The sequence below is a fragment of the Coturnix japonica genome, chromosome 1 (assembly GCF_054131305.1).
Source record: "Coturnix japonica strain WE chromosome 1, WE-NBRP24, whole genome shotgun sequence".
NCBI classification, from domain to species: Eukaryota; Metazoa; Chordata; class Aves; order Galliformes; family Phasianidae; genus Coturnix; species Coturnix japonica.
The window spans coordinates 68834325-68847776 of record NC_140663.1 but is presented as its reverse complement, the minus strand read 5'-3'; the positions used below and the strand labels follow the sequence as shown (position 1 = coordinate 68847776).

General features: G+C 39.9%; 1 protein-coding gene across 8 annotated transcripts in view; it reads right to left on the bottom strand.

The window, feature by feature from the left end:
* Nucleotides 1–13452, bottom strand: part of KIAA0930 (KIAA0930 ortholog) — a 58927-nt gene that overhangs the window by 23104 nt on the left and 22371 nt on the right. For all 8 annotated transcript variants that reach the window (XM_085543768.1, XM_085543808.1, XM_085543777.1 and 5 more), the window contains one exon: nucleotides 8599–8747. In XM_085543768.1, coding sequence (XP_085399894.1) covers nucleotides 8599–8747 — 149 coding nt within the window. The remainder of the gene's footprint in view (nucleotides 1–8598; nucleotides 8748–13452) is intronic.

The window sequence follows — 13452 nt, the reverse complement described above, 5'->3', positions numbered from 1 at the left end:
CAGACCCAAGGCTGGCTACACAGATCTGCCAAAAATCTGCCAAAATGTACCCAAGCTTTTCTTATTTCCTGGAGCTAGCTGCCTTTAGGGCAATGTTCGCTCTCTGAGCACTGTCCCCTCCAAAGCACTGAGCTGCAGGTCATTCCACGCTTCTTTGCCAGCATGCAACAATAAATCAATAGCATGACAAATTCAGAAGGAAACGATAGCATCCCGGGAGCTGTCAAGACTTTCTGATGCAGAAATATGGGATTTTTGTAGAAAAAGAAATCTTCAGGATTGGCAGAGAGGTCACTACTCCAATTTCCAAAGATTTTTATTTCCCATATATTTAATAGGCAAGCAAAAGTTGCAGACATGTATGTGAAGACAAACATTTATGTTTTTTAACAGGCCGCCAAGCATCACTGTAGAGTATATACCCAATAAGACAACATGAGCTGATCTGACCAAGTCACCCATGAAAATCCATCTGCTCATTCATCCGGTCAGCACCAACAGACCTGTCTCTATTAAATGGAAAGAAAAATCAAAGCAGTCTGGCATTTTCTTGAGCATACAGAGAAGCCCTGTGGGAATGGTGCATCCCTGGTCCTGTCAAATACAGTAGCTACAGAAGGGACAGCGACATTAACAACAGACTACATTCTATCCCTTGCCTAGAATATTTACATCCAAGACAATGTTTAAAAGGGGTGAAGTACATGCTGTCGTACAAAAATGAAAAAGATTCTTTCAAACGTAACATGGAGTTTTCATCTTAGGTTTATCAGCTACCCTAACATTCATTGGCAGTAACTCCAGGAGGCAATGAGAAGAAAGCCCTCCAAAACAAGATTCCAATTCCCTTTTCCCAGATACTATTAATTTTTTAGAATCTGCACCTGATGCTCTTGGAACATATTCCAGAGCCCGCATAAAAGGCAGCATAATGCCCAGTAGTTATGGCAACCAGACACACCTAAACTGAAACAAACTAAAAGCTGAAACAAAGCCCACTGTGATAAAGAGATTGTGAACTGCTTTGTGTAAGATGCAAAGTTCAGCTACAGGCTTTTTAACTCATTTTTAACTTGCTTCAATACTATGTTTGTCACAACCACTTCAGTATAGCCAAAAGGTCATACCTACCGAAAGAGCAGTAAATGATCTAAAAAGTTGATTTTACTTCTGCTATTTATTCAAGACCTGCAGGTGAGAAACTCAACAGCCCATATCACCATCCCAAAGTGAAGGCATATAATCTTCCTCTTCCAGGACCAAGCTGACATTTAGCTTTAACATCAACTTGGTTGATTTACTTCAAGTGCTACATGAATGCACAGGTAAGGATTTGGGAGGGTACTTACAGATGGAATAAAAGCCTTAGACAAGGGCAATGGATTACCCTTTTCATTACCCAAGATGTAGGATGGCTGATAATAGACATTGATGTAATAGATGCTGCTCCTATTCTAGCCTGTGCTCACCAGGAACATAGAGTTCACAGAAGGCTACCAGCACAGATGATTTTAAAATAATAACGTAAACAAACATTTTGATGCATTTATCAGTAAATGGGAGATCCACTCAAGTCAAAACCACTCAAACTACACTACAAGAATAGCTCCCGTATCTTTTAGCCTGAAGCTGTGCTGGTTAGAACAAGTAGCTGAACTTATACAACATCCTCTTTCCTCCTGTCCTCACTCACAGCTCTTGCACATACCTAGGACTTCATGAAAACAGGACAGGAGGAAAGAATGCTGTACAAGTTCAGTTGCTTGTGAAAATGGGACTGTCAAACATATTCCATCTTAGAGCAGGCTTCACAAAAAGATGTAGGCTTACCAATGTAACTGTGCATATAGTGGTGGGTAGGAGGGAATCAACATACGCTTTAAGGAAACGGAACTGGCAGAACACACTGATTTCCTTTGTACTCCCACCTATCCTTCATAAGCATCAGCCAACTTCAGACAAATATGACAGAGGTGTCTTAGAGTATATACTCACAATAGTTAGCAATGAGACATCCCCATCTGGGGAAAATGAACCAGGGAAGTTCAGCCTTCGTTCAACTTTTCAGCAGCCATTTGCCATCAATCACTCAAGGTGAAGACCTCAGTGACAACCATAATAACCAGAAAAGAAACAAGTGAAAGGCATGGGATATCACCAGTGGGACACTGGGGGCAGTGAGCAGGGAGCAGCTATTCTTCCAAGTATTCATAACTTCTACTTCAAGTATATTTGACAATGCTGTATCCACAACAATCTAGATTGAAATGTTTATAAAGCAGGCGAGCCCCGACGTAGTGTTAGCACTGGAACAGGCTGCCCAGGGAGGTGGTGGAGTCTCCTTCTCTGGAGATGTTCAAGACCCACCTGGACACCTACCTGTGTGACGTGATGTAGGGAGCCTGCTTTGGCAGGGGGGTTGGACTTGATCTCTAGAGGTCCCTTTCAACCCCTACAATTCTGTGATTCTGTGCTGTGGTTCAATCCAGCAGCAGCTCAGCACTACACAGCTGTTCGCTCACTCCCTCTTCCCAGCTGGATGGGGGAGGGAATGAGGAAAAAAAACCAAAAACTTGTGGGCTGAGATAAAACAAACAAAAACAATTTAACAAGACAGAAAAGGAGGAGAAAAGGAAAACAACAGTAATGATAATATATATGGTATATACCTACAAAACAAGTGATGCAGAACACTATTGCTCACCACCCACCAATACCGAGCTAGCCACCAAGCAGCAGCTGTCCCCCAGCCAAATTGCCTCAGCTTTTAAAAGCTTTCTTGCATGATGTCATATCACGTGGAATATCCCTTTGGCAGTTCAGGTCAGCCGTCTTTGTGCCCCATCAGTCTTTCCCACTTGGCAGCACAGCACAAGAAGCAGAAACATCCCCCAGATTTGTGCAGCACTGCCCAGAAATAAAACACGGTTCTGTTAGCAACACTGTTTCTATCCCAAAGCCACATCACAGCATCATGCCAGACACTATGAAGAAATAAGAACCCAAAACTATATCCCAACTGAAACAAGAGTAGCAAGATTTGCTGAAATCCTATTCTTGTACCATCCTATTATTCAACCCTCAAGTACTTTCCACTGATTAGAGAGCAGTAATACAGAAAGGCGGAGACTAGAGGATAACAAAAGGTAACTGTATCTGCAGATGCATTCATTCATCACAGTCCTTCACCGAATAAGCTCAGTTGCAGTCTGAGCTTGAAAACAACAAAGTACGACTTCATTCACTCCCACTTCCTTTCTTCATGACTCTCAGTTCTGCAAAGCTACTCTCACTACTCAGATCAGTGTTAGTGCAGCTGTAAATCCTTACAAGCCTAATCCTTCCCGTCATATATCAACCTGGTTGCAAATGACAACTTAATGGCACAAGACTGCATTGGAGTGCACATCTTAGCATCTGTTGGAATGAGAAATGCTCTGATTTGTGGAGTCTGACCCCCTGAAACTCAAGGTTAATTACACTGCTCATTACTCCAAACCCATTCAGAAAAGACAAAGCATCACTGCAAACGTTGCCCAGTTTCAACCTGTTTGCATCATCTTCCAAGTAACGGTACATCTGGGGCAGGAACTGAATTTATTCTATGACTGGTTCTGAACCGAACAGTAAACTTAAAGTCAGACCCCGCTTACCTCCCATGAGACAACAGTGGAATGCACAGAGGATGCTTTAAGGATTCTTATTTTCACTCTTCATTATTGGGATCATTTATATCCCAGTAGGAAAAGGAGCATCTTAAAACAGACTACAGCCCTTGTGATAAATAATCCTTAATATATTTGGTAGGAGATCCTTGTGATTAAGTAATATTTAATATTATTTAAGTAATTCTAGCTGCTACCTAACACTTGTACTCTGTGAATTGCATCTATGTTAATTCCCCAATTTAAATGCTCTATAAAATTGCTAAACCAACATTCAAGTACTGAAAGGATAGATATAAGTGCAACTACTTAAACACTATCAAATGCGGTCCCAGACTACAGCGCAACCAATATTTTAGGATGCAACAGGCTGCTTACCACCACCTTATCACCATATTTGACAGCTTCTTTGAAGTCCTCCACAGAAAAGCACAAGTACCTGAAAGTGTGCTGACTGCAGAATCCAGTAAGAAAGGAGAAAGTATGTCTCACCATGAACTCAGGCAGCAGGCAGACATAGGAAAAATAAGGTTACAGAGTGTTAATAAAGTACTGCATTTCAAACCACTTCTGCTGGATGTGGGAATGTATAAACTGAATTACTGAACAGAAAACATAAAAAAAAAAGTAGATAAATTAAACCTGTAAGTCCTAATTACTACTGTCATTAGCAACTGGATTATGATATTCTAGAGCTTCAGTTCAATTGCACAATAGTGCAAGTTTCAACACAGAACACAAGCATTTTCATAACCACAATGAGCAAGCTGACACCGCCTGCACAACCCTCAGATCAAAGGCTACGTGCTCGGCTGAAGCAGCAGCCTGATGTGGCTTTCAGGGAGCTCCAAGCAGACATTCCGACTTTTCCAGGCTGAGCAACCCAGCGAAGCAGTGCTCAGCTGTCCCTCAATCCCCTGGTGACTTAGACACACTGCATTTGAGATACTTAATTATTAATCACTGTTTTATCAATATGGGAAAGTGGGTTTGGGCTTCTTCTCTTCCAGATGAAGCTTCTCTGTCACAGAGAATCAAGCACCTCCTCAACCACAAGACTCGGTGTTGCCACATTTCAGTATAACTCATGTTAAATTAACCTGTGATACTTGCTTTATTGTTACCTGTTCTGACTTCATAAGAAGAGATCTTCAGATGCACAAAGCAATAACCAGTAATCTATCAGAAACACCCATGTGGCACAAGCTGCTTTTTGAGCGGAGAGTTAACCAACTGCAGCACCAAAAAGATATTTCAGCTGCATGCCTGCTTTTCTCAGGCACAAACTTACTCAGGAATAAAGGCAGAACATAAAAGCATCTCCAAACCTAATGCTAATTAGCTTGCCAGATAAGCCACAAGAAATGTCCTAGTTCACAGATAGTTCTGTGTGGAATTGTAACACTCCTGTCATGGTTTACCTTCCCCTTTTCTGCAGAAGCCCCTGTTCCTACTCACTGTAACGCCTCCAAAAGCTTAGCAAAGCAAGAGAGTTGAGTCGTCTTCCTGCAGACTAGCCTATGTTGTAATCATCCTTTGTTCCCACATAGCTATTCACACACAAGACGACAATTTATCTTGCAAATAAGATTCAGAATTTGGCTATTTGTTTCTCTGCTGCATTCAGATGGTGACATGGACCTGTCAGAAAGCGTATCAAGTAGTTCTACAGAAGACATTTTATTTATTTACAGAGTTTAAAAAGCACAGGTCTGAGACTTCTAAGAGGGACAGTTTTATAACACTGCATTTCTGCTAGATGCTAAGATCAGGCTGTCAAATCTTCCTGCCAGACAGATGGTTAATGTGAAATAGATATTCAGCTAAGAATACTGTGAATTTTAGTGGGAGTCATGTGCCTGAAGTCATTTAGAAACTAACTAGTCTCCCACACCAGCCAATATTTGTAGTGTCACAGGTCGTAACATAAATATGTAAACCACTGCTCCTGCTCAGTTCTGTTTCTGAAACCACAGCCACATCAGTAGCTCATGCTTAGTGAAGAATTAGAAGCCTGAATGACTACCACATGCATTTGGCATCAACTCTACTACTTCACAACTGTAGGATGCTGTAGAAAACAGGATCTACTCCAAAATCCAGGCAAGCTCATTTGTATTTATATCTCTGCCTTATAAATACAACACCCTTACCAGATGACAATGCCAGAAGGAGTTTGTACAACCTAGCTCTGCTGATAGACTGATCTTTGAGGTTTTACCTTAGTTTCCCCCTACTATGCAGTTATCCTGCTAACACCATTCTAGTATTTTTCTTTATCCCTAAGAGAAGGCAAAGCTGCTTTCTATAGAACGATCAGAAGCTTGTAATTGTAACATAGCATAATCCTTTATAAATGGCTATTGGGTTGGAAAGATTAACAAATATTAAATTTTGATCTAATGCCATTTTAAGGTCAGAATCCTAAGTTCAACCACTATAACCTTAAAGGTTTTGGCAACATAAAGGAGTCTTTGTAAGTGAGGATCAGGGCTTGTATTTTCAAGCTGGTCATATTAGCTACTGCGTAAGGCAGTGGTGAAGGGATTTTTCTAATCTTGACTTAATAGCAGATAAAGAGCCACAGGCTAAAGGGATTTTACCTTAAAAACCTAGTAAATCAACTTTGAGAAGAGTTGCATTCCACTTTGCCCTGCTGTTACTGATCCTGACAGAGAGCCTATAATTTTGCTTAAAGACATAGAGAGAAAAAGCATCTTCAAAACTTGGCAAGAAGAACTGCACGACTGTTACTGTGAAATGCCAAGAAAAGAAAACACTCGAAGGCACTTACCTGGGATCCAAGAATCTCTAACCAATATAGTATAGAATTAGACACGGCAGTTCTGCCCTGGCAGAAACCATATTAAGAGATTAATTGCTGCTTCACCTGTATACACACAGCTTAGAAACTGGTGAAGCTGAAAGGAGAAGCAAATGGAAAATTTCTTGCACTATGAGGTCTATGAAGCAGATCACTTAAAAGGCTTTTAAAATGAAATTTCAGATAGCAGCAAAGCTAACCACTAGCATCTACTGATAAAGGATTACAAGATTTATTACTTCAAGCTATGGTCACTACACAAGCTGAATTCAAAGCCCGTCTCATTTAGCCTTAAAAATGAACCTCCAACTGATCACAATCCCAACAGTTTTTCTCTGCTTTTCATTTATTTCACTAACTTCACATCAAATATTTTTGCTGACTGTCTTGACCTACAGAAAGCATAAAAAAAAAAGCAAAAGCAGCGATAACTTAAGACACAGAGGACAACCATCAAAACATGGAATGTGCGTGCTAAGTCATCACTTGTCTTCTGCTGACATGAATCATCACTATAGTACGCAATATGAGCATGCTGCATGAGCTCATTATGTCAGAAAACAAACAACCCTACTCTTGGTATCCAAATAGTCCCACTTCAGTCCACTTTTTTCCATCATTGTGATTGGTCCTACAGGAAACTACCGGGCTTAAAGCTGCACAGGTACTATTCTCATGAATATAACTAATATCCTGAGATATCACAGGACAACAATTCACCTCGTGTCTCTCCGCCAGCATTCTTCAGTCAAAACTGATGGTTGCCAGACAAATGCAGAGCAAATAAATGTCTACAGAATAACTACAGTGAGCTTGCTTTATCATATACACAAGTTACAAAGATGCAATTCTACAAATACCCAATATTCAGGCTTTTGTACGGCCAGAAGAACAGTCACTACCACAGACGGTGACCATCAGTAACAGTTTGACACTGCTTAACTATTATACAAGGCATGTACCTGTGGTGCAGTCTGATTCTACCCCTGAGGTCCAAGGCAAGCCCAAACTTCTCCCATTCCCCACTTTCTCAGTCTACCTCTGGGGATGTAAATGAGAACACACAACTTGGTAGATGACAAGGATGTCTGAAGTCAGTGTGAGATGTAAAAAAACAACTGGTCTCCATCTGTTTCCCCTCTTGATGGTATTACTTTGGTATTTTGATACCATCTTTCAAGAAAGAAAAGGCAAAACTAAGAAGTCAAATCAAAAGCTGTTTACTTATATCTCGAAGATCTGAAGTAGTTCAGTGTATCACTGAGTAGGTGCAAAACAGTGTCTTAAAACCTCCGCTATGAGCTACATATAACGTGTTCTCTCCATGTCAGCTGTTAGGGCAAGCAGTTCACTAAAGCAATTTATGAATGCCGATTCTGATATAACTACCACTTACAATAGAGCTCACAAATCAAAATTATCTGTGAGGTTTTTATGAGGCTTAAATAAAGCTCTGATAGCAAATGCAAGGGTTATTTCACTTTCCTCTCTCTGGGGGAGGTCAAACAGTTTGAACTTCTATTAATAAGTTAAATAGAGATTGATTGGAGTCCGTTAATGAATTTTAAGCAATCAGAATTCCTCTAAGGTTCACCTTCTGTGTTGGGAAAGAACGAGAGGTTAAATGACCCGTGTTTTTATTAGGCTAAACAAAGGCACAATGTTGTTTGATGTGAAAATGCATTTGTAGTCATTCAAACAATTTGGGATCAAAATTTCCTTCAAGTCTTAAACACACAAATATGTTATCCTGAAATATTTGCTGAAGAGTAAGGAGCCACCAATCTGACAGGAAAAGATCAATATTCTATCATCCCTACCTTAGGTGGTTGTCATGATAGAGCCCAGAGGCATAAGGGAAAAAGAGGATAACCCTTTGTATTTTCCACATGAACAACAACAGAAAAACACCACAAGAAAACACACTGTTGGAAAGTCTCTTTCAGGATCCCTTTTTCAAGGAAGATGACAACTCTGCGCGATCATATTTTCACCCAAAGAACACACCCAGTTTAAAATAAATAAACAACTCACATACGCCACACACATACATCTGTGATTCATCAGTGCTTATTATTTATATTAAAGTACATATCATTATTCACTCACCTTTTTCCCATCTGTACTATCACTACTAACATAGGACAGTTTTCGACGGACATAGAAGAGCATATCATCCTGCCGGGGGGCCCATTTCTCCATAAAATATGTTGAAAACATCCAAGTCCAGAATACGATACGGTCATCTTTGAAACACCCTAAGAGAGACACAAATTAAAGGGGAAATAAGAGTCATTAAACATCATATTTAATTGAGCCTAATGTGACATACACAGCTATGGATGGTGCAGTCAAGCCCAACTGCAGCAGAAAAGCTTGTACAGCTCCAAGTAGTATATTTGCAGTTGTACAGCTTAGCTACTACTTGGCACAATCCCAGCGCTCATCTTTGGCCACGGACAACTCAAATTGCCCTCTTCAAACCTATCTGCTCCCTTACATGACAAACACAAATCAGGGCCAACAGGAACGTCTCACCTTGTGCCTGTACCGCTGAGAAGTACAGGACCAGTAAAGAGTGCCAGAATTTCTCAGAAGCATTCAAGGAATAGTTCCAAATGTGAATACTGTCAATATATGCTCAAGAAAACAACATGAATCTATCAGCAGATTTATTGTATGCTCTCAAGGAGCACTGCTAATCCCTCAGAAGCTAGCAGCTGTTTCTTTCTTTAAATCAATGTGCAGCAACAAGGACATACCTATGCAGGAGCTAATGTAACTTCTCCTCTAACCAGGAACAAAATCAGTTGTACATCAACAAAACAAGGTGCTTTGAAGTTACTAATCCCAGTTAGGGAGAAGGGGAACATTGAGAGAGGAAGATAACATTAAGCCTTATTGAAGGAGAGAGAAAAATTACAGCATCGAGAACATGGCTGTTGGTCTCTTCCCAGGAAAAGGAGGTATAGCAAAGGTGACCTCACATTTTGTGAAACTCTTCAACATAGTTGGCTATAATAAAAACAGCAAAAGTGTTGCAACTCTGTCATGCTGTAATGTCTACACATTAAAGACCAACACATACAAAGAGAGAAGTCTCAGATCTACACCTGGTAGCTGAAATTCTCCAGCACTGCTTAGGCTGATCAGACTCCCTCAGGAGTCTTGCTGAGTGGGAACTGCAGCTGGCTTAGCCATTCACTGGCTGCTCTGAAACCTGTGCGAATGGCACTGAAAACCGTACACTGTCAAAAAACAGAAAAACCTGAAACTGGTGCACATGTACACATATGGCTGACAGCACAGCCTCCAGAACAAATATCCCTTACAGCAACTTCTTTCCCCAAAATCTATGCACTCGCTGCCAGATTTGTACATGTCACTCCCCAGCCCAGCAACTATTCCCATTGGATCGTTCCAATCCCAGAAGTACACTGAGCATATTAAACGCCGCTGCAGAGAGATGAGCCTTGCGTAAGTGACATTTATGTAGAGTGATACATGAATTAAGCTTTAGAAGATTTTCCAGTCAATTGCAAAAGAAAGCTGACATACCACAACAATGAACATGATTTTTCTTAGGCACTGGTGGCTAACTAACTAACTTCAGGGCTTTATGAAGCAAATCAATCAACTTTCTCATCCACAAGTATAACTCAGCACATTTTCCTACTTCATTATGAGTGCAGTATTTGTAAGCCAAATCTTTCCTCCAAATCTTTAATTACTTGGTGGGCAGGAGATTAGACTTTCAAATTTTTTAGCAGACAAATGAGTGACTGAAATTATATATATATATTTTATATCTTTCCAACTAAATCCAAAAGCAATAATGAAAACAAAGTGAAATTTTACTGATGGAACATACAAGGAATTCAAAGAATCAACATCATGAAAGACAATATTCAAAAATATGAATATAGTTGATTCTAAGTATTAATGAGAAAGGCATGAAAGAACAGCAAAAGGCCAAGACAGAAAGCTTCCAGTAGAGGCTACTTCCAGGCCAAGCTGCAGTTGCTTTATTTGCATAGATGTGCTGAAGTCATTGTGGTCACTTAAGCCAGCACAGAGCATAATGTGCAATTGTGAAATAAAATCTGCACTGTATGCCAGTTTCTCTAGTAGAGAAGGTGAATCTCGCACTGGAAAGTTCGACTCCAGGATGCTGTGCTGCCTTCCCCTAGACGCAAGTGAACAGGACTGCATTGCAAACAGCTGCATTTGGGAGCCTACCAATCCAGAGGAGCTTCAGATGTATTTCTGACTCTCACAGCTAGGGTGAGAAAAGACAATTACCATCATTCAGTATATTCCTAAATAACATACAGAAGACAGAAGAGCTATTCAGGCTTAACGATATACTGCTGACACAAGGATAAACAGCTCCTGAAATACCCACCCATATACCTATATATATATACCCATATACCTACATATACTACAGGTCGGAAGTGAGGAGTATACTCCAAATATTCAGCATACTCCAAAGCATTCAGGTCATGAGCCTCAGGAACAGCCTCCTGAGTAGTAATAGGAAAGGCAAAAATCCCTACAGATGTAAAGGCAGAGTTAACCTTATTTAAGAAGACTGATGTGATACCAGTGACACCAGGGGACAATGTGACCCAGTCCTGCCTCTATATTTAGTGAAGAGTAGGAAACGGGGCATGATTCATTAGTGGTCTCAAAAAAAACCTTATTAAATCTCATGGGTTTTGAGTACCCAAATTCAGAACTTAATTAAAGGGGAGGGATGTGAGGCAGGAGGAGGGGGTAGAGAAAAGGGGGAAAGAGCGTTTGCCCTGAATTCATATGGAGTCTTAGGAAAAAAAGAAAAAAAATGAAGACTAAAAAACCTACAGACTTTAAACAAACATCTGAAGACAACATAGTGTTTGGAAGTACAGTACTTCAGTTTTGGTTTACATGTGGGCAAACAAAATAAACCTAAATAAGACGCTGCTAGATTTATAATGAAAAGTTTTCCTATCAGTGAGAAATTTTACTTTCCCCTTAGTCAAGAAGAATCAAGTTATTTAAATTCAATATCATAAATGAGGGTTAAATAATTTTTAGATTCTGGTAGTACTTGCACAATTCTGAGGAGTGGTTGTATGCGTCGCTGGTAGCATCATTAGCAGCAGGACCTTAATATATGCAGAAGAACAGCAGAACAGAGGAAGATACCAAGACTTCACTTGTGCTCCTGCCCTTGCTGGAGAACAAAGAACAGAATAGCAAGAACAAAGTCTAAACAGAAAACAAGGGGACAGAAGTGCTGTGGCAGTGAAGTTATTTCTGCACTGCAGCATAATGCAGGGGAAAATCCCGACAGCAATTTTGGACAGCCATCAGTTCAAAACCCTACTTCCAAACGATTGGAGAAAGCTGTCCTCCAAACTTCAGAAACATTTTCAGACATTACTGTATCATTAAAAGTGGACTGAAGATGTTCTGACTAATAGGACAGCAGTGGTTGGAGGACTTTTCCTGAATACAAGAAGAGGCAAACCACAGCAGAAAAGTTGCCTTTATTTAATTTTAGTAGAAGCAGGAAGGATGGGGAGTAGCACACAAAGAACTGGCATTAACTTTGAAAATAAGTAAGAAAACTTGTAATTGCAATCATTGCTTCCTAAAGCTCAACAGAAGGGATAATAAATAAATAAATAAAATCAATTCCAATTTCAAGCCATGAACTGACAGGACAAATAAATTCATTCAGTCTTACCTTTCTCAATTAAATCTCCAAAGCAAGTCACATCCTTACAAGTGTTTTGGTAATTTTCAGTGTATCACTTGAAGCCTTCCAGCTCTGCTAAGGAGAATCTTCTAGACTTCTTTTTAAATTCTTTTAGGTAATATCATTGAGTTGGCCAAGCAAACAAAATTCTTCTTTTCAATAAAGAGAACAGAGAAGAGGCCTTAATTTTTCTGACTGTCAGTTATCATTCAAGGAGCCCCAGCTGCACTCGAGATGTCAGGGCTCAGAGGAATACTGGTCACATCATGTGCCAGCCACTAAAGAAGTAGACAGACTCAGCTCTCAGTTGGTTTGCTGACCTCAACCCTCCACTGCAATACTCAATACTACTTCTACCTACTCTGCAAGGACTGAAATAAAAAGGGGAGAGATTTTTTAATAGTCCAGACAATTCTGAGTTGGCAAGAGCTTTCTATGACATTGGTCTGACACTGGTTTGCTCAGACGATGTACATACACACATGCACAGGACTGTCAAGCTGATGGGCACTACATGAAACATCTAACACTCACAAGCCCTGGAAGCTATAACTCCAGCTAGTTGTAGAGTCCTTTCAAAATGCTAAGGTTTATTTTTGCTGGAGAATTTGAGCCTTCTGCAACACCAGAATTAGATGGTATTTGAAAAGGAACCAACTTCCATTTCTAGTTGAGAGCAAGTAGCTTCTGAAAACACTCCTCCCCCAACGAATTCCGTTTCTAAATGAATAAAATGGAAGAGTTGAGAGCATAAATCTTAATACACTAAAAGTTGATTATGTAATTAGAGAACTTTGAAATGAATAAATCCTAATTACAACCATTTACTGTAATGATTCATTTACATGGATTTTATCCTCACTAGAAACAAGATTTATGCCAGCTGCTATGAAATAAATCATTTTTTACCTATTAAGATTTTTCTATCGGGCATTAATTCCAGGGAACTGACTCCAGATTGACATAATAAGCTGGAGACTTTAATTTTTTTTCTTAAATTAATGCTTTTCAAAAAGTCAGTAAATAAAGAGATGTGTCAGTGTATTATTTCGCTTCAAAGGAATAGAAGAAAGTTTCACATTTGGTGAATAATCACCTTTTTTTTTTTTCCCCAGCATGTACCACTATGAATTTTAGAGATGCAATAATTTCAAGGCAGACAGGGTTTACTGTACTTTACTCCTCCAGACTGCCATGAGCTACTATCAACTGTG